This window comes from Nerophis lumbriciformis, linkage group LG03, assembly GCF_033978685.3.
Source record: "Nerophis lumbriciformis linkage group LG03, RoL_Nlum_v2.1, whole genome shotgun sequence".
Taxonomy (NCBI): domain Eukaryota; kingdom Metazoa; phylum Chordata; class Actinopteri; order Syngnathiformes; family Syngnathidae; genus Nerophis; species Nerophis lumbriciformis.
This window is the reverse complement of record NC_084550.2, coordinates 47,580,847-47,602,499: the sequence shown is the minus strand read 5'-3', so window position 1 is coordinate 47,602,499 and position 21,653 is coordinate 47,580,847. Positions and strand designations below refer to the sequence as shown.

General features: G+C 40.9%; 1 protein-coding gene across 3 annotated transcripts in view; it reads right to left on the bottom strand.

The window, feature by feature from the left end:
• The window catches only part of cfap57 (cilia and flagella associated protein 57), a 70,516-nt gene that overhangs the window by 17,114 nt on the left and 31,749 nt on the right, over positions 1 to 21,653 (bottom strand). For 2 of the 3 annotated variants that reach the window (XM_061938103.2, XM_072912841.1), the window contains exons 10-14: positions 20,578 to 20,751; positions 20,182 to 20,334; positions 4,803 to 4,958; positions 992 to 1,085; positions 248 to 438 (exon numbers count right to left, since the gene is read on the bottom strand). In XM_061938103.2, the coding sequence (XP_061794087.2) occupies positions 248 to 438; positions 992 to 1,085; positions 4,803 to 4,958; positions 20,182 to 20,334; positions 20,578 to 20,751 (768 nt within the window). The remainder of the gene's footprint in view (positions 1 to 247; positions 439 to 991; positions 1,086 to 4,802; positions 4,959 to 20,181; positions 20,335 to 20,577; positions 20,752 to 21,653) is intronic. The other variant, XM_061938111.2, reaches the window with a different exon arrangement.

Genomic DNA, 21,653 nt, shown 5'->3' with positions numbered 1-21,653 from the left:
CTCTCGTTGAATTTGATTGGACTATTACTGTATGCTTAATTTGACTGGATGGTGGATTATTTTGCAGCAGTGCTCACTAAAAAGGCAGAGACTGAGTCGCTAAAGAGTTTCTGCAAACCAAGACATATTTTTGCTGAACATTTTCACCTAAAACCAAATTGTAGTAAAACTAGGGGGTATGAAACCCGAGGTACCACTGTAACTTTGTATCCTCCTAATAATTCCTGGTAAATCATCCATTACCTACCTTAACTAGGAGCTGAGTTTTCTCCTGCAGTTGGACCTCATGAAGCTGACTGAGCTTCGCAACTTCTCTGGCTTTGCTTTCTGCAGCATTTTTCAACTGTTCACTGAAGTCGAGCTGCATTTTTTCACACTTATTCTGGACATCCTGGTATTTTTCATGCTCCACAATCAGCTTGTGACTGTATGAAGACTCTGTATAAGGAAAGGACAGAATTGAAAAGACAAAGTGAGAACAATGTCCAAACTTTTTCCACTGAGGGCCACAGGCTGATTAATTCTTAAATTTGAAACAGGCTAAAAATAATCCATGCAGATATGCTAATCAAATTCAGATTCAGATTCAGAAGTACTTTATTAATCCCTCACGGGAAATTGAGATTTTCAGCACAATCCCATTCAAGATCAGACACATATGTGTGTGTGTATATATATATATATATATATATATATATATATATATATATATATAGATAGATACTTATGTATGTATATTTACATGTATATGTAATATTTACATTTTATTTGTAAACTTTGGATTTACTTATGTATTTTTTTGTTGTTGACGTTTTGTCTATCAGAAATATTATATAATCTAATATATAATAAAGTACATTTTAAAAAAGGTCATTCCTGAGGAGATCTTCCTTTCTGCCCTATGGCAAAAGATACAAATGGCTCAGTGCCGCACTTTGGACACAATTGTTCTTAACAAGACAATTTTGTGTAGTCATTGATGCTGTCTCACCTAAAGCCTCCACTTCTTTGACGTGTTTGGCAATGAGTTCTTCACATCTCTGCTGATGCACAACTTCCTGCTTTTCCAAAGATGCTGTCATCTCCTGTAAGAATCCAAACAATACACACACTATTTTACACACAAAGTTCAGCACATGTTCAGCTCAGTATGCATGCTTAAGAAAACAATTTTAATTTGAAATCTATCATTTTAATTATTAGTGTTTAAAATCAAATGATGTTATTTAAATAGTACTAATTTATGTTGCATGTTAGATTTTTCATGACAAATGGATTCTTAACTATCACTGTTTAGTGTTGTATAAATGTACTTGAACTGGAAAAATACTATATTTTGATGTAAAATCCTTGACAAAAAGTGTCTTATTTTCATTTTTTTGAGCTTTGTATAATGTTGGACTGTCTATGGGAAGTTTGGATCCTAGCTTCCGTTCCGCTCGGGTGTCCTCCAAATAGCGGGAGCGCTAGGTATCTGTCAAGTGGATGTCTAGCGCACACTCTTAAGGTGTCAGCACACTGGCTGGCCACTGAGATGTTTATAACCCCTGAAAAGTGATGTATATAACTCCCAAAAAAGTGATGTTTATAGCCCTCAGAAAGGTGATGTGTACAACCCCCCAAAAAATGATGTATATAACCCCCAGAGAAGTGATGTTTATAGCCCTCAGAAAGGTGATGTGTACAACCCCCCAAAAAAATGATGTACCGGTATATAATAACCCCTAAAAAGTGATGTATATATAACCCCCAGAGAAGTGATGTATATAACCCCCAGAAAAGTGATGTAAATAACCCCAGAAAGGTGATGTACCAGAAAAGTGATGTATATAACCCCCAGAAAAGTGATGTATATAACCCCCATAAAAGTCATGTATACAACCCCCAGGAAAGTGATGTATAAAATCCCCAGAAAAGTGAAGAATATAACACCCATAAAAGTGATGTATACAAACTTCAGAAATGTGATGTACCGGTATACAACCCAAGAAGAAATGATGCATATAACACCCACAAAAGTGATGTATATAACCCCCAATAAAGTGATGCATAAACCCCCAGAAAAGTAATGTATCCAACCCCCAGGAAAGTGATGTATACAACCCCAATTAAAATGATGTACCGTATTTAACCCCCATAAAAGTGATGTATACATAACCCACAGAAAAGGGATATATATAACCCCCATAAAAGTGATGTATGTATAACCCACAGAAAAGTGATATATAACCCCATAAACGTGATGTATACAACCCCCCATAAAATTGATGTATATAACCCGCATAAAAATGATGTATATGTAACCCACAGAAAAGTGATATATACAACCCCCATAAAAGTGATGTATACAACTCCCCTGAAAAGTGATGTATATAACCCCATAAAAGTGATGTACACAACCCCCCATAAAAATTATGTATATAACCCCCATAAAAGTGATGTATATATAACCCACAGAAAAGTGATATATATTTCCCCCATAAAAGTGATGTATATAACTCCCCCAAAAATTATACACCCCTGAAAAGTAAAGTATATATAACCCCACAGAAAAGTGATGTGCTGTAACCCCCAGAAAAGTGATATCTACAACCCCCTGAAACTTGATGTATACAACTCTCCAAAATGTGATAGAGCCCTTAAAAGTGATTTACATAACCCACAGAAAAGTGATGTACAAACCCAGTTTCCATATGAGTTGGGAAATTGTGTTAAATGTAAATATAAACGGAATACAATGATTTGTAAATCATTTTCAACTCATATTCAGTTGAATATGCTCCAAAGACAACATATTTGATGTTCAAACTGATAAACATTTTTTTTTTTTGCAAATAATCATTAACTTTAGAATTTGATGCCAGCAACACAGGACAAAGAAGTTGGGAAAGTTGGCAATAAATACTGATAAAGTTGAGGAATGCTCATCAAACACTTATTTGGAACATCCCACAGGTGTGCAGGCTAATTGGGAACAGGTGGGTGCCATGATTGGGTATAAAAACAGCTTCCCAAAAAATGCTCAGTCTTTCACAAGAAAGGATGGGGCGAGGCACACCCCTTTATCCACAACTGCGTGAGCAAATAGTCAAACAGTTTAAGAACAACGTTTCTCAAACTGCAATTGCAAGAAATTTAAGGAATTTAACATCTACGGTCCATAATATCATCAAAAGGTTCAGAGAATCTGGAGAAATCACTCCACTTAAGCGGCATGGCCGGAAACCAACATTGAATGACCGTGACCTTCGATCCCTCAGACGGCACTGTATCAAAAACCGAAATCAATCTTTACAGGATGTAGAGATTGGGCTCAGGAACACTTCAGAAAACCACTGTCACTAAATACAGTTTGTTGCTACATCTGTAAGTGCAAGTTAAAGCTCTACTATGCAAAGCGAAAGCCATTTATCAACAACATCCAGAAACGCCGCCGGCTTCTCTGTGCCCGAGATCATCTAAGATGGAGTTATGCAAAGTGGAAAAGTGTTCTGTGGTCTGACGAGTCCACATTTCAAATTGTTTTTGGAAATATTCGACATCGTGTCATCCGGACCAAAGGGGAAGCGAACCATCCAGACTGTTATTGACGCAAAGTTCAAAAGCCAGCATCTGTGATGGTATGGGGGTGCATTAGTGCTCAAGGCATGGGTACCCTACACATCTGTGAAGGCACCATTAATGCTGAAAGGTACATACAGGTTTTGGAACAACATATGCTGCCATCTAAGCGCCGTCTTTTTCATGGACGCCCCTGCTTATTTCAGCAAGACAATGCCAAGCCACATTCAGCACGTGTTACAACAACGTGGCTTCTCCCATCGAAAATGTGTGGCACATTATGAAGCGTATAATACTACAGCGGAGACCCCCGGACTGTTGCTCTACTGAAGCGCTACATAAATCAAGAATGGGAAAGAATTCCACTTTCAAAGCTTCAACAATTAGTTTTCTCAGTTCCCAATCGTTTATTGAGTGTTGTTAAAAGAAAAGGTGATGTAACGCTGTGGTGAACATGCCCTTTCCCAACTACTTTGGCACATGTTGCAGCCATGAAATTCTAAGTTAATTATTATTTGCAAAAAAAAATAAAGTTTATGAGTTTGAACATCAAATATCTTGTCTTTGTAGTGCATTCAATTGAATATGAGTTGAAAAGGATTTGAAAATCATTGTATTCCGTCTATATTTACATCTTACACAATTTCCCAACTCATATGGAAACGGGGTTTGTATACAAGCCCCAGAAAAGCGATGTACAGTATATATAACCCCCAGAAAAATGATGTATACAACCCCCAGACAAAATTATGTATACAACCCACAGAAAAGTGATATATATATAACCCCCATAAAAGTGATGTATATAACCCCCCGAAAAGTGATGCATATAACCCCCAGAAAAGTGATGCATATAACCCCCTGGAACATGATGTATATAAACCCCAGAAAAATTATGTATATAATTCCCAGAAAAATTTGGTATACAACTCCCAGAAAAACGATGTATATAACCCCCAGAAAAGTGATGCACATAACCCCCAGAAAAGTGATGTATACAACCCCCTGGAACATGATGTATATAACTCCCAAAAAAGTGATAAACTTCGGAAAATTAATGTATATAATCCCCAAAAAAGTGATTAGCCCCTGAAAGGTGATGTATATAACCTTGAAAAGTGATAGATATGCCCTTGAATTTATATAACTCCTGAAGAATGATGTACAGTATATAACCCTCGTCAATGGTACACAATGGCCACTTCAGTTCTGAGGAGAACGATAAAAAGATGGCAGTAGACCTGTTGTGCCTTTTCCAAAGTTTCTGTTTGCTTGGTGAACTTGTCATGTGACTCTCTCATCTTCTCGTTGTATTTCATTTCCCTCAGTCGCAGCTCGTACTCGTTTTCCATTTCAATCTCCTGTAGACGCAATTTCAGCTCCAACATCTTCTGTGATTGAATCACAAGAGAGGACAATGTTATTTTTCATCCTAATGTCCAACAATTGTACACAATTTAATTAAAAATTGAGTTTACAGTTCAGTGGCGCGATCGTCGCCCAAAATTTTTCTCTAAAGTTACATGAATTCAGAAAGCAAGCGCAGCATTGAAAGAACACATTGTGGACTACTTCTTCTTTGTGTAAATGTGCTCTATTGCAACAATTAATCACTTCACTGGATATTTTTTGTTTATTCGTGGGGATTAAAAACGCCTGATTTTGGAGCAGCTTGTTTACAAAGTTGTGGAAAAAGTTGCGATGTTTACAGGTTCACTTTTTTTCAATAACACTGAATGAACTTGTGAGTTTACAAATGTGTTATTAAGGTTAACAATTATATCTCTTCTACTCTGCATTCAACACCCTGGCTGACAAACTCTCAGCTCTCTTTCATCTGGATGACCAGCTAATCCTGTGGGTAATTGACTTTTTAGCCAACAGGTCACAGAGAGTTCTGGTCAATACCACCTTCTACGACCTCCAACACACCTCAACTGGCTCCCCTCAGGGCTGTGTGCTCTCACTTCTGCTCTTCATCCTCTACACCAGTGACTGCAGAACCACACTACCTAACTGTCATCTGGTAAAGTACGCTGATGATACAGTTCTCTTGTCTCTGCTATCAAGCCCTTCTCATCACCACGGACCAGCTCTTCAGGAGTTTGTGGAGTGGTATGACAGCTCCTGTTTGGAACGGAACGTGAACAACACCAAAGAACAAGCGAAAAAAAAATACCATAATCCACGGGAAGCATGTTGAAGTAGTCCAGCAGTACAAATACCTGGGTACCATCTTTGACAACCGGCTAAAATTCTCCTCCAACACACAGGAGAGAATTCAAGTCCCTACCTTGTGTCAAAAATGATTTACGACCTTATGTCAAAAATGATTTACGACCTAGCTGTCAAAAATGAGCTGTCAAAAATGATTTACGACCTTATGTCAAAAATGATTTATGACCTTATGTCAAAAATGATTTACGACCTTATGTCAAAAATGATTAATGACCTAGCTGTCAAAAATGATTAATGATTGTGATACACCTTGTGTCAAAAATGATTGATGACCTTAGAAGAGGGGTGGGGTTATGGAAAGGTCAGAGGGAGGTAATTATTATTTTTTTTACTGATTGTAATATTTCTGTCTAGAGTTTATATAATAACAAGTATTTATTCTAAATAAAAGCAGTTAAACACCGCGTCGAAATTCACGCTCAGCAGAGGGATGTTCTAAGGGATCCTTCGTCCATTTTGCGTAAGTACTGGTTATTTTTTACATTGTTTTATTACCTATGTTTTTACAACATTATTGGTATATTTTATTAGACAAAGAGCTAGTCGACGCAGAAGTAAGAGACGATGAGCTTTGTTTGATTGATCTTACAAAGTTGGAAAACGACTCTAGCGGTGAGTTTAAACTATCGATTTGTTTGACATTATTTGTAATCATTATTTTGTTTTATAGAGGGGATGTGGGAAGATTCTAAAGAGATCTCTTTTACACAATCACAGTTTGGTGAGTCAAATGATTTTCAATTTACAAGAAAAAACATGCATTATACAATATATATATTTACTTACAGATGTTTCTTTCACGCCTCTGGCACGATGGTTGGTCTTAACCGAACGTTCGAAGGCATCACACTTCCCGCCAAAACGTTCCGAAGAAGTCTATATCGAAGATTTGCTTGCGGAGGAGGAAGTTTTAAACCCGCAAAAGACTCCTGCCGTTGAAGAATTGTTCCCGGACAAAATTGTCGAAAAAGAGGTCGAATGTCCCTCCGTTGAAGACTTGCTTGCGGCGGCCGAGAAGGCTTTTCTCCCGTCAAAGAGTGCTGAGGAGCCCGCCGACGATGTTGTTGAAGGCTCGCTTGTTGCGGATGTGAAGGCTTTTCTCCCGTCAAAGAGTTCAGACAACGAAGGCTTGCTCAGGGACAACATCATCGAAAAGACGGCAAAAGTCCTACACGCTGTAAGTTATTTTTGTTTTCTGTACGTTCTTCCTAAATGCATCAGAGTTTTGAGGAGGTCCTCACACTAACCCGTCTTTGGCACAAATGAACTTCGCGCTCAGAGAAGTAGGCGGGGTTTGATTCCGGAGGTGGGGGTTTGTTTCCGGGTGCGATTGTGAGAGTGTTGAGCGAAAACGACAGCGCCACATGCGGTTAAAGTCGATCATGTTTTTTATTTTTTTTTATTTTTATTTTTTATTTTTACAGGCGGTAAGAAGAAGCGCAAGAGGAAGAGTAGAGAGCCGAGCAGACTGGAGCAAAAAAGACAACGGATCAACCAACACTACAAGATACTGGCTCGTACCTTTGAGATGTTGTCTGACCTTGTTTAATACATGCTTGAATGATATAACCGCTTTATAATTTTTTTTTTTTAATTTTTTTTTTTTTTAGAGAAATAGAATGGCCGACGAAAAAATTTTAGTTTCGCCCGAATTAGTGGAGGATGACGGAGAAATACAAAACGAAAACGTTCCTAATCATCATTTAGAATCAAATAATGGGGTAGAACGTGATTCGCAGTTTTTCAATCCTTTACAACAAGCGCTACGTCATGTAGAATCAAATAACCAAGCAGAATGTGATTCGGACTTTTTTCATTCTTCACACACAGCAATTTATCATTCAAACTGGAAATCAAACTATAACCCGTCTTTGCAAGATACTCATAATGGCTTAAATTTAAACACAAACACAGACGCACACACGCAACCGCAGCAACAGGGCGATTTGGAGGGTGAAGGGGTACAACCACAGGGTGGTATGGCGGGGGTGCAGCAGCAGAGGACGGCTCATGACCATCTAAATTTAAATGAGACCCAGAGAGGTGAGGGTTTAAATGTCTTGAGACGCGAAGTGTTTAACAATGTTGAGTTAAAAAGTGTTTTATCTTTTCCTCGAAACAGCGGTGTAACAGATTACGCCACATTTTACCGTCGAGTCATGGGGAACCTTGAAAACTTGACAAATAGGGTCGTAGAGGAGGCTAGACCCAATGACATCGTCCAATTAGAGTTTATCGGTGACAGGGCGCGAAAACACGCTTCATTTACGTTTCAAAACGATGGCGGGGAAGTAATGAATGCTTTTCAAAACGTGCTAGACCTGCTGGTACAATCAAACGCTGAAATTATGAACGACGACGAAATACAGGTAGTAGTTCAAGTGATACATAATCCTAGAGGCGGTGTTAGAAGAAAAGCCGAAACCCTTTTGGAACATGAACTCTACAAAAAGAAAGCTCGCTATCTGTATAAACCAAACAACACGAATAATCATCTCTGTTTTGCCATCAGCCTAGCCCATCTGATTCATCCCGAATTTACGGATAGTCAGGCTGTGCTGGAGGCTAAACAAATACAGAGAAAAGCGGGCTTAGACGATCAAACCCCCGTCACTTTCAGTCATATTCATGCGTTTGAAAAAGTCGTGCGACGTAAAATTGTCATACTGTACAGAGAAGAGGATCAACGCCCCTTCTCGCTGTTTGAGACAGATTCCCCTAAATCAGATAATCCGTTGTATTTGTATTTATCTCAAAATCATTACAACGGTATCATCAGCATTAAAGGATTTTTGTCAAAACCACACGTTTGCCACTACTGCTACAGTGCAAGAAGCTTCGGGGTATCCTAAAGAAGCCGTCGATGCAGAAAGCAGGGAAAAGTACATTCGCGAATATCGTGAAAATCAGGGAATACTGTTGGATGCTGCAAAAATCGAGGTCAACCCCGCCAAGAGACAAATGTCAAAACTCTTTTTAAACAGTCTTTGGGGAAAGTTTGCGGAGAGGCACAATAGAACTCAGACCACCTTGGTGAAAAAAAGTGAAGAATTTTACAACTTTGTATTTTCAGGAAAATATACGGTTGAATATTTCTCCTTTCTCACCGATAAGATTGCTATGGTACAGTGGAGATACGGCAAAAACAGCGTGGTGCTTCCCGGTAACACAAACAATGTATTTATCGCCGCTTTTACCACCGCTTACGCACGCTTGAAAATGTATGGTTACCTAGAGAAGCTGCAAGAGAGAGTTCTTTACACGGACACCGATAGTTTAATCTACACGGTAAACGAGGGGGAAGCTTCTCTGGAGACGGGCTCCTATCTAGGGGATTTGACGGATGAGTTGGGGGGCGACAGCATTCAAGAATTTGCCTCTGCCGGTCCAAAGAGTTATGCCTACCAAACCCTACGGGGTAAAAAAACTGTGCTGCGTGCCAAGGGAATTACTCAAAACAGAGAGTGTTGCGAGAGGGTCAACTTTGACAGCGTCAAAGATTTGGTAGAGGGATATCTACAGGGAGACAAAACGGGTGAGATATACACGCCTCATCATCAAATTGCTCGTGATAAAAGGGGCTTCCTTTTAAAAAACACTTCATTCGAAAAGAAGTTTAGAGTCGTGTATGACAAAAGACGGCTCTTTCCCGACGGGAAAACTTTACCATTTGGGTATTAGAGAAGGAAAAAAAAAATTGACAAAATGGAACAAGTAGACTTTGATCCTAGATTGCATACACCTTTTTCATGCTTGTTTGTAGGGCCTAGCGGTTGTGGAAAGACTTTTTTTGTAAAATGTATATTGGAAAATTGTGAACACGTCATGAACTCTGTACCCGATAATATTGTATGGATTTATACTTCTTTTCAACCCATCTATGCAGAACTAAAAAAGATGAATAAAAAAATAAAATTTGTGAAAGGACTGCCTGATTCTTTTGAAGATGAAAACTTGTTTCCGGACGATCAAACTCATCTGGTCATTTAGGATGATGTTATTTTCCAAGCCTCCAATCATCCAGAAGTGGTGAAAATTTTCACTCAGTATAGACATCATAGAAATATGAGCGTTATGATGCTGACCCAGAATGTTTTTCATCAAGGTAAATTTTCACGCACAATTAGCTTAAACTGTAATTATATGATACTGTTTAAGAACCCGAGGGACAGATTGCAGATTAACGTCTTGGCTCAACAAATGTTCCCCTCGCAAAAAAGTTTTTTCTTGGAAAGTTTTGCGGATGCAACTTTGGACGCTCATGGGTATTTAGTGGTTGACCTGACACATTTTTGTCCAGAACAATATAGACTGAGGTCGGGTTTGCTTCTGCATCAGTGGCCCGTTGTGTACGTGCCGAAAACATAATTTGAAAATGTCAAAGCGTGTAAAAAGGAACGGACCTATGTTAAAAGCTCTGTACCATGCCTCGCCTCAAAAACGTCGAGACATTCTGAGTTATGGCTCTCCAGACTTTATCCAGACGCTGTGTGAAATTGCTTTAAACATTTTGAAGGGTAATGTGCCCTTATCTCAGTCTCAATTTGCTAAACTTAAAAAACAAAAGAAAATCATCAGACTGCTGGCCGATAAAAGGACCGGACTGAAACGCAAACGCCAGACTCTGATGAAACAGTCGGGCGGTTTTCTTTTACCTTTGCTCTCTACAATCGTACCTTTTATAGGGAGTCTTATCGGAGGATTGACCGGAAAAGGTTGAAGATGAAAAAGGCTCAAAAAATGTTTCTCCTATCTCCCCAACAATTAAATCGTCTGAATCGATCTGAGCAGACCATCAGACACTCGGCGGAGGATGATCTGGACGCTAAAATGAGAGACGTCTTAAACGAACCGGGAATGAATCCTCATGAAAGAATAAAAATATACGACACCCTGATGCAGAGATACCTTAGTTTGGTGAAGCAGGGGCAACGTGAGTAAAAAAAGATGACTGTGACTTTACACAAGGATTCGACAAACGACCCGTGGAATGTCCCTGAAAAGATGGATAAACCAAGGAACACAGCCGGGGAGTCGGAGGATGTCACGATGATCCAAGTTATAAAAAACCTCCCTCAACGCGATCGTAACAACGCCGAGTACATTATGAAAAAATTATCCGAGAATGGCATGGGGTGGACCATCAAAGGAGAGTTTGTTCAAAACGGAATGCCGTTACTAGGAACTCATATGATCGATTTGCTAAAACATCTGATGCAACGGATCAAAAGACCGCAGAACCGCCCGCCCGAGGGATGGAGACATTTTTTAACACTGTTGACGGAGCTAAACATCCCTGCATCAAGCATTCATAACCCCGTAGCACGAGATCAATACAGACGTCTAAAAGCGGGGGTAGAGTTTGAACCGGCATGGAATGAAGAGGAGAAACGGGTTGCTGTGAAAAAAGAAACATTTCTATCCCCTGAGAGGAAAAGAAGAAGTAAAAAAGTGACATTGTCCCCGCATTGGCTAAACCTTGAATGATGTGACAAAACTTTTGTTTCAATAAAATGTTTTTTATTCATCAAACGCATTGTGTACAGCATTTTCATTTCAACGATTCAAAAACGTTTCTAAACAACAGACAGCTTGTGCGTTGCAACTACTACTATTATTCTTATTCCAACTTGTACAGCGTTGCAATTTTTTAACCAGGTTATATGCTTCTAGATCATTTTTTACTACATCATCGTCATATAAAGACAAAACTTGTTCAAAAGACAGTCCGCAAAATCGATGGTACAGATAATAAACACAGTGTTGACCACACACTACGGACAAAGGGTGTTGAAGCTGAAGGTTGTGGTACAATATCCGCTCAGAACGATTTTCCAAAAAGCTCAAAATGCTCCGAGGATAGTAGTCAAAATCGGGAGAAAATCCATAAGAATAAAAAAAAGTGGCGGTCCCATCTTCCTCCAGAGTCATCGATAACCAGTGCTCCCCCGGCCAATGTCCTTTGTGGGTGTTGACGATAAAGTAGGAGGGTGGGGTGAAGGAGCGAGTCAGCGAGACGAGTTGATCCGAGGCCCATACACCGCAGAAAACATCCCCCAACACATGTTGCAGAAGCTTCTCCAATTGATGGTTATTCATTTCCGTCATCAATAATAATCCACCAGCACTTGTCGTTTGGAATCAATTTCCAAAATAGAGTCGTAGCACGCATAAACCACAAGAGTGACCGTGTTGGGTAAGGGCACTCTGAATCTCATTTCCAGTCTTAAAGTTCCGTTAGAAACCCTGGACAGTGCGTCGCTGTCCTCCCCCGGATTGAGATTGAACACAAACAACGAATACCCTCGTTCAAAATCTTGTCTGTTGATGCATAGAGGTAAATCCTTCAGATGCCTCCCTGTAGCGGTAAACATGTTGTAAAACTCTCTGACCGAAGCCCCCTGGTTAAATTGAGGTTGGAAAGCTTTGGAGGGAATTTGTTTTCCCGCTTGACAGAGTGACGTAGTCTGCATTAAAATGCTGGAAATTAAAGGGGGAGATATCTCTTCTTCCGGTGAAAGCTTCGTGCTTCACCATGCCCAGAACAATGTATTTAGGCATTGTCCCCAAAAACAAATTTTCTTGGGTGCATACTCTAGAATTTTCGGGGATAGAGTACGTTTTCACGCTGACCCGTGACAAAGGGTAGAGGGCGTTTCCTTTGACCAGGGCAGAGGCATGACCCAATCGTACAGCCGGAAAAACGCTGACCTTTTTTGTGAAGAGAGAGGTGCCCAGCACTTTCAGACGAAAAGTACCGTCCGCAGCCCCCATGAGACAAAAGGCGTCGCTGGCACGCGTGAGTTTGATTCTCACATCCACCGAGTTGAGAAGGAGTCTCTCACTGAAAAGAATGTCGGCGTGAAGCGGACCCAGTAGATGAACCTCCTTAGATTCGGCCGTGAAAGCGCTTCTGATGTTAAGTCCTTTGTTGGGCCCATTCACACCTACTATAGAGTCTATAGTAGGTGTCTTTGTAAAATAACCCGGCTGAAAATTGACTTTTGAGGGTGGCTTCAGAATAGTTTAGTAGTGTTTCAATTATTGCTCTGTAGGGGTGAGTGGCACTGGATTGAGAAATCAGTCTATCCCCTAGCATAATATCGCATTGGCTAAAGATGGTGTTTAGAGGATAATTGATGAGACCCACGTTTGCATCGAGGGGGATATTTGTTCCATCGGCGCGGGTGATTTTAACCCGTAGGTGAAGTAATGTGTCGTTCAGATCCAAGTACTTTTCACCTTCTCCCGGGATGAAAAATTCAATAGGGCCCCCGTCGGTGATGGCGGACAGAGGCAGGACTTCTGTGTAGGTTTTATCGTCGATGGACATTTGAGTCATAGGAGCTGAAAATAAATCCAGCTCGGCTATCGTGCATTCGGACGAATTTTGATGTAAAAGAGCCATCTTTTTTTAAAATATATCGCCCGAGACGTCGTTGGTCCTTCTCTTTGTAAACCTTTTGCCGACTGATTTTTTCCCCTAGGCGTCTGCGTTTTTTATCAATCCTGGAGACACGTCGCCCCGGTGGTCTCTTTCTAGGTTGTCTAGCCAGGACCATTATTCCTCCTGATCCGTCTTGTACTCCTCGGCCCATTTTTCCAACGGTATGGCTGAACACGTCGGAAGCGATATTTTTCGCCGCTGTTTTAAGATGAGGTTTGGCCAGGGCAAAACCTCTTTTCACAAGAGGGGATACAAAACGAAACAGCCTCGAAAATACAGAGCCTATACCACGCCCGTACATCACAGGTGAACCTGCGAAACCGGGGAGGGAACCCCCCACTTGGCTTTCATAATATCCCACTAAACGTAGAGGGTTGTGCAGGGGTTGACTCATTCTCGATGTTGGTGTTTTTTTTTACTTTCTGATGGGTCTAAAGTGGAGCTTCACGATAGTCTTGCCAAAGGTGAAGTCGACGTATTTGTTTTGATCGGATTTAATCTCCACCCTGATGTTTTCAATGTGATTTTTGGAGACGGGTAAATAGTAGGCAGGGTTAAAATACTTGGTGACAATGTCTCCGTAAGCTCCTTGTACACTCACGATTCTCAAGAGAGGTGCATAAGCGTCGCCTACTATCTGAGGACGCACCACGTCACTGTAACAGTAAAGGTGGTAGAAACCGGCATTTATATCCAATGGATAGGGGGCCCATCCATGGTCAAACTTGATCCACTTTCCAGGTCGCACTCCCATGATGTAAGCCAGGGGAGGAGGAAAACGAAAATGAGTTTGACCCCCTGATAGATAGGAGATTCGCTTTTTAACGTCATCAAAGGCTATCCTCACCCCAGGGTCAATTTTTTGTAAAGAATCATTCAGCTCATTTATGAATCGTGTAACATTCTCGTAACATCCTCCTCTCATTTCTTGACGGAAAACTATCCCCTCTTGAGGGTTGCTTACAGGACCCTTGTTAGAACCCTCATCCGCTTCCGTGTTTAAGGTAGAAGAATGAAAAACTTGCGAGTTGTCCTGTGATGAGGCGTAAACTTGTCCAGGGTGTACCCCGCCTTCCGGTAGGTTGAAGGTGAGATAGGTTCCAGCGTTCCCGCGTTCCCGAAGGGAATAAGCTTTCTCCTCTTGGGGATTGCTTACAGGACCCTTGTTAGAATCCTTATCCGTTTCCATGTATAAGGTAAAAGAATGAAAAACTTGCGAGTTCACCGCAGGCTGGGGGTTCTTTTTCCATTCATAAAATACTCCGTTACAAACATTATACCACGAGCGAGGGTATGAAATCTCTGTTAAGGCCACCTCCCATGAGCCTGCTAAATCTATATGTTGAGTCAAATCTATCTGGTAATGGGAACTTTTGTTTTTTTTAAACACGTTGAGGCTGGCGTTGGAGGGTAGGGTAAGGTAAAAACCCTCGTAGGAATGATCCATAATGCTCGTTGATCTTTTGTCCTCGAGACTGGGAGGCTCGTCGCTGCATTAGATTGTTTTATACATTTGTAAGGAGGTCGTCGTCCACCCAACTGTTGAATTTTTCGGGCCAGTTTTTCCAGCGCACTAGAACTTGTTTTTTTCCACCAACCGTCCGTCGTTTTAAAATTTCCTCCACGTGATAGAGCTTGTTCTCACTCTCTTTTACTTTTTGCAACTCAGCTTCGTAAAAAGAACCTTCTATTATTTCTCCGTCAAAATCTTTCAGTTTGTATGCGGGGGGAGAGCGAGGGAGACGTTGGGTTATTGTAAACACCTCGTTTGTAAAACTCTGTTCATATTTTTTATCAAACACACCTCTCACTTTGGATATTCTCACCGTATCTCCAGCGGCAAATTTGTATTTGTGTTTGGACACTGTGGTTGAGCCGTAGAGATTCTCAAACACTTGAGGGGTATTTTCCAAAGTCACATCATCCGGTTTCATTTTAATACTGCTGTGATATCCCTGGTTGTAGCTTTTTAACAAGTCTTGTAAGACGTCTAGGTAGCGCCTAGTATTGTTGGCTGTAAAATATCTCCACATTCGTCCTTTCAAAGTACGATTAAATCTTTCAACCACCGAGGCTTTGAGATCGCTGGCTGTAGAAAAATGTACAATATTGTGTTTCTTCATCAGAGCTTGAAAACTTTTGTTGAAAAATTCTTTTCCCGCATCAGTTTGTAGTTTACGAGGGATCTGGCTTTCCTCCAACACTGATTGAAACGCTTTAACCACGGCATCGGCGGTCTTTCTCTTCAAAACCCTCGCATAGGCCTTCTTGGAAAATACATCGATGACCGTTATTAAATAATTAAAACCGTCGTTATATTCAGCCAAAGCTTGCATGTCGCAGAGGTCGGCTTGAAATTTGTCTAAAGGTCGAGGTACAAAGACTCTGTTTCTTGGAAATTTGATGCGAGCCGGTTGATGGAGTGTATAGGCATCCTGCCCCATTAAATATTCTTGAACTTTTTCTCTTTTGACACATTGCCCCGTTTCATCCTGTACAGCTCTACGGAGTCGATCTACCCCTCCAAAACTACCCGGGTGTGTGGGTGTATAGTACGCTTTTTCCATAGCTTTCTTCATTGTGAAAAGACACAGAGAAATGACCCCGTTTGCTTGGTACACATTTCTTTTATTCATTCATGAGAAACAATACAGTGTATCTAAAACAATTTGTTTTTATTCATGAGAAACAATACATAAAAACAACACTGTGTATCTAAAACAATTTGTTTTTATTCATGAAAAACAACACATAAAAACAACACAGTGTATCTAAAACATTTTGTTTTTATTCATGAAAAACAACACAGTGTATCTAAAACATTTTTCTATAAACTATAAACTATAATCAAGGTTTGATGTAAAACAGGTATACCGTAGGTAAATTTAATTGCGTTGTGTAGTTTTTGTAGTTCAAACAAAACATTGACGCGGATGTCACGTCGCAGCCGATACATTGTCATATCAACAAACAGAGCATATAAAACAAACACATGACAAGGTGAGGGTTGAAAATACTTTTCTTTAGACCATTCAGCCAAAATGATTTCAAAAATGTCAAAGTCCAAAGCATGAGAGACAACGGCTTTCCTGATAGTTTCCCATGCGGGCTGAGAGCGGGCATAGTCAAGAATGATTTGTAGTTTTTGAGGTCTGTCTCGTTTTAGAATAAATGCTTCTATCACATCCGTCAATGGGTAAATAACAGCGTGGTTCTCGACAAAGTATACAAGTTTTGCCCAATAATTACCCATCTTTTTTTCTTTTCTTTTTTTTTTAAATTCTTCCAACACTCTGTCACCATATCCAAATGTACCAAAATCGTTTCATCATCCGTCACCATCTCGTTGTACATGTCATCTATGGACCCCCAGATATCTTTCTCAGATTCCAGTTGAGACAGCAGAGAGTCGGCGTAGGCTTCAACCCTTGAATCCTCGGCCTTAATACGACGAAGCATCAGCAAGCGTTGAATGGCCTGAATGAATTTAGGCGTACGCAGACTCTTGACGATTTCGGAGTAGTTGTACAGCAAAAAGTCCTGTTCGTAGGGTTCCAGGCATAGATGTTGTCTCTGGCTCGGATGGTTCGCCGAGCAGCCGTAGCACTCGTTCTGCCTGAACCTGCAAATGGCCTGGCTGAGGAGATGAAACACGGCCGTTTTCACCGTGCTGGCGAAAAACAACAACAGACCCCCATCGGTTTCATCACCGATGTGCAATGTGGGCTCCAAGAGTGACGGGGATGGTGGCTGGGATGTTGGCGGAGTTATGTTTACGAAACAATTCTCCTTTTCCTCCTTCTCCGCATCATTGTCTGGCAAAGACTGTGTAGCGTCGCTGGTTTTCATCCCCCGTCTGCCGAGGCATCTGCTGAAGCGACACGGCGGGACTGAAGGCGTCTCTTCGTCGTACGCATCCTCCGTCGTCTCAGGAGGGTTAAAAATCTCAGCCATGGCTGCATCCATGGTTGCCTCATCAGTCTGTTTTAATTGGTCCTGCGGTATAAAACAGGTCTTTACGCGTCTAATTGTCTTGTTTGCCATTTTCTTGTTTGAGAGGTCCTTGCGTTCAGAAAGGGAACCGGCTTAGTCAAAAATTGCAGGAATGGTTTGTTTTTAAAGGGTACAAAAAAAAGGAACCGTTGTGGATTGGTCAAAAAATTGTTGGGGTGGGTTGTTTTCAAAGGGGGTGGAGTCCGATAAAAAAAAAAGTTTCGACCAATCAGACTATCGGAAGGGTTGTTTTCAAATGGTATTGGTTGAGGTTTCGGCGGGAGTATTCCCTTGAAGGTTATTGGTTGAAACTGAAGCGGGGGAGGTCCTTTCGTACTCCGTCGGGGGTGTGGTCTCAAAGCCCAACCTTCTTCTCGTTGTCACCATGCATTTCCAATTCCGACTGCTTCGAAACAAGACGTCTATCTTCTCCTTCATTTTCCCCATACACTCTCGCCACGCCGCTATGGGCACAACCACCACCGGTGTAAACACCCCGCATTTGGAGTTCAAAGACTCCAGGGAAAAGACGTCTGGCTCGGTCAACTGGGGCGTATAGGAACCGCTGATTTTAGGAGCACGGAGACTGGCTCGGAAAAACCAACGACCTGAGGCCGAAGATTTCGTCTCCCAAGTAGCGCTAAACAGAATTCTTCTCTCACTCAACTCATCCATCGTCGGGTAAGTAAACAAGCTTCCTTTTACCCGTTTTTCCATCGGAGAAGGATCATGCCAAAGGACATCAGGCATTGTCAGACTTAACACATCCCAATCCACGGTTGATAGCGAAGAAGCAATCGAAAAAGGTCTTTCGTCTCTTCTCTCTTTCAACTGAAACAAGCAAATATCTCCTGTTTGATATTTGAAAACATATCCAAAAGATCCAACCATTCCGTAAGCATCCAAGCACCATTTCTCACGCAAAGACTCGGTTGGAGGAATTTGAGTGCGTTTCAAAAAAACTCTACTTTTGCAAGGAGCGACCGGGTAAGTTTTATTATTTTTATAAATGGAAACTGGCGTTTCACTAATCACAGCTGCTGAAACAAAGGGCTTCTCCATCTTTTCCATTTCCTCTTGGTGTTCGTACTAACAAATACTTTGTTATAACCAAACCCATTCACATATATGTGTGTGTGTGTGTGTGTGTGTGTGTGTGTGTGTGTGTGTGTGTGTGTGTGTGTGTGTGTGTGTGTGTGTGCGGGTGATTTTTGAACATTTTGAGGACTTTTGACGACTTTTCCTACTTTTCTCCACCACTCCTCCCAGGGCCATAAATCTCGTTATGACACAAGATGTACTCACCCCTCCAGCCCCCCTTCCCTCTGACCTTTCCATAACCCCACCCCTCTTCTAAGGTCATCAATCATTTTTGACACAAGGTGTATCACAGTCATTAATCATTTTTGACAGCTAGGTCATTAATCATTTTTGACATAAGGTCATAAATCATTTTTGCCATAAGGTCGTAAATCATTTTTGCATATGGTCGTAAATCATTTTTGACAGCTCATTTTTGACAGCTAGGTCATAAATCATTTTTGACATAAGGTCATAAATCATTTTTGCCATAAGGTCGTAAATCATTTTTGACAGCTCATTTTTGACAGCTAGGTCATAAATCATTTTTGACATAAGGTCGTAAATCATTTTTGACACAAGGTAGGGACTTGAATTCTCTCACAGGATATTCTGAAGAAATGTCAGCAACGAAAATATCTTCTTAGGAAGCTAAATTCCTTCGAAGTCAGCAAGAACATCCTCCTGATTTTCTACTACTCCTTCATCGAGAGCATCATTACATTCTCTATAACAGGGCTATTCAACTACATAATGAAGAGGGCCGCGATGTCCTGGGTGTACTGCATACATGATCAACCCTAGTTTTACTGGGTTCATCACTATTTGGGTGATGTTCGGCGGGCCAAATGATATGCTTTGGCAAGCTGGATAAGGCCCGCGGGCCGCCAGTTGCATAAGCCTGCTTTATCACCTGCTGTTTCCCCTCCACCAGCTTCCGGAACAGAAACCGCCTGCAGAACATGGTCAAAGTCTGTTTAAAATCATTGGACTTCCTGTAAGGACTCTGTCCACAATCTACGAGCAGCAGACACTCAAGTTAGCAGGTCGTACCCCTTCGCACGCTCTCTTCCCAGCGTTTGAGTGGATCCCGTCAGGACGTCGGCTTTGTTGTCCCGACTGCAGGACACAGAGAAGAGGGGCAACTTTTGTCCCCAGTGCTGTTCAACTCCTGATCCCCTACTCTCCCACCCGCCTCATCCTAACTAACCCCTAAGACTTTTTCTTATTATGCTAAGAGCGGACTTCATGTAGTACAGTCACTTTATTAATATTCTTAGAGTATGTTGGCTCTCATAATGTCTGCAGTGAGTAATAATCAGTGATGTTGTCAAAGAAAAAGGCGAACTTTAAGCGATGCTTAAAATGAGCAAAATACATAATGACATTTTATTATAAATGTGCCCGTTACTACATTACATATATACTTACAGTATTTATATAAAACCTTAACGGAGGTGTTTGGATGTTTTTTAAGGGTTTTTATAGGTAGAATAGAGCGACTCCAATAGGGTCCATTGTCGGCGGACTTTTAATCGCATTTATTTACTATTTAGAATGCATAAAACAAAGAAAAAACATGTGTTCTTGTCTTACATAAGGATTGTGAATGATAAGCAACACTGCGAAAAAGAGCAAATCCCCTTTATGGCTCTGATCATATACCAGGTATCGAATGAGCCAACGGCACAAAGTTAGGCACTATGTTTGGGGATAACTGAGACAGTGAACGAAAAACTGTGACATATGTTTTGGCAAAAAACTAACCCTACAAAAACTAAGGCGTACGAAAACCGAGGTACCACAGTATGTACTGTACAGTGTGCAAAAAATGTGACAAGACCAGATGCAAATCAACACACCTTGTCTTCCAAGCATGCCTTGTTAATAAGTGTCTCTTCAATGTGTTTGTTGGCCTTCAATCCACAGTCGTCATCATTGAGGATCCTCCACAACACCAGGCAGTTGTCTTCAGAGACTGTAAGTAGGAACTGATCATCACAGGTGACCACCATCTGAGGAGGTAGATTCGAGCAGCGTCAGTCAAATGATACTTGGATTCTTAGCCTTTTTTGTGAAAGAAGATATTCAGCGAAAGCCGTGAAGTCAAACACAATCTGTTGCAAGATACTGGTTGGTCTTTTGATAAAACAATGGAAGTACAAATAATCTGTTCTACAGTCAAACTGATGCCCTCATGCAACCTTTCAAGCCTACCTCCTTAATGTGCACATGCTTGAAGTTGAAGTCATGCTTACCTTGGTGACAGGGCCACCGTGCACGTGGTAAATCATCCACTCCTTCTCACGAGGTGATGGAAATTTAACTGTCCCAATGTTTCCAGTGTCGGTTCCAGTGAAGACGACATTACCAGAGTGAGACACTGCCATAGTTGTGTACGATAGATTATCAACAGGAACCTGTCTCAGAATCTGTGCAACCAGAAAATGAAGAACAGTTCAAAGTCAGTTCAGCGCAGAAGGAAGAAATGTTTAGCACTATCTGAACCAATTACCCACAATAACATATTACTGCAGGTACTGAACCCGCACTAATCTGTAGGTAAATTAGGAGTGAAGACGAGAGTAAATATTGGAAATCAGGGTTGCACAAAATAAGCGATGTAAATTATACACATTTGGTCGACGAAATAGTTTTTAATACTAACATGGCATTGTCATATCGTGATAATGAATTTTGATGACACATTCTAGCTGAGTCCAGCAAATTTGACAGCGACAATTGAGCGACCACAACCTCAACATAATGTAAAATGTCCCTCCACAGTGTGAGTCACTAATCCTCACCTGCATGGCGGAAATTAAAGTAAATATCAAGACAGGAGAATGAGGTATTGCTAAACCTGCTACACTACACACTGTAGAAGGACACAAAAAGTTATATTCTGCCAATAAAGTACAACATTCAAAAACCCCCTAACATGGTTTGAAATACGTACATGCTGTAAGTATGCAGGTAATTAGTAACAGGCCCAGTCATGATAATATGTAATATTTACAGTATTTTGGTCATTTTAAGAATTACGGTCGTCTTTTCTGGCTGCATAGATTATCATAATTTTTTAAATTTATAATTAATCATGATTAATTGATTATCATCTAGCACTATTGCTAAATATATAAATAAGAACATATTGTGTAACAGTGATTTACAATGTCCGCTCTCACTTGGATGCCGACTGATAGGATGTTTGCATCTCTCAGATACTGTGCTCTGCTTGAGCTGCTAAATTCAGAATAATCCTCACTTCTCAGATAAAACATGCTTCCAAGCAATGTTGTCAAGTTTTATGCTGTGTTCCATTTGTTGAGAG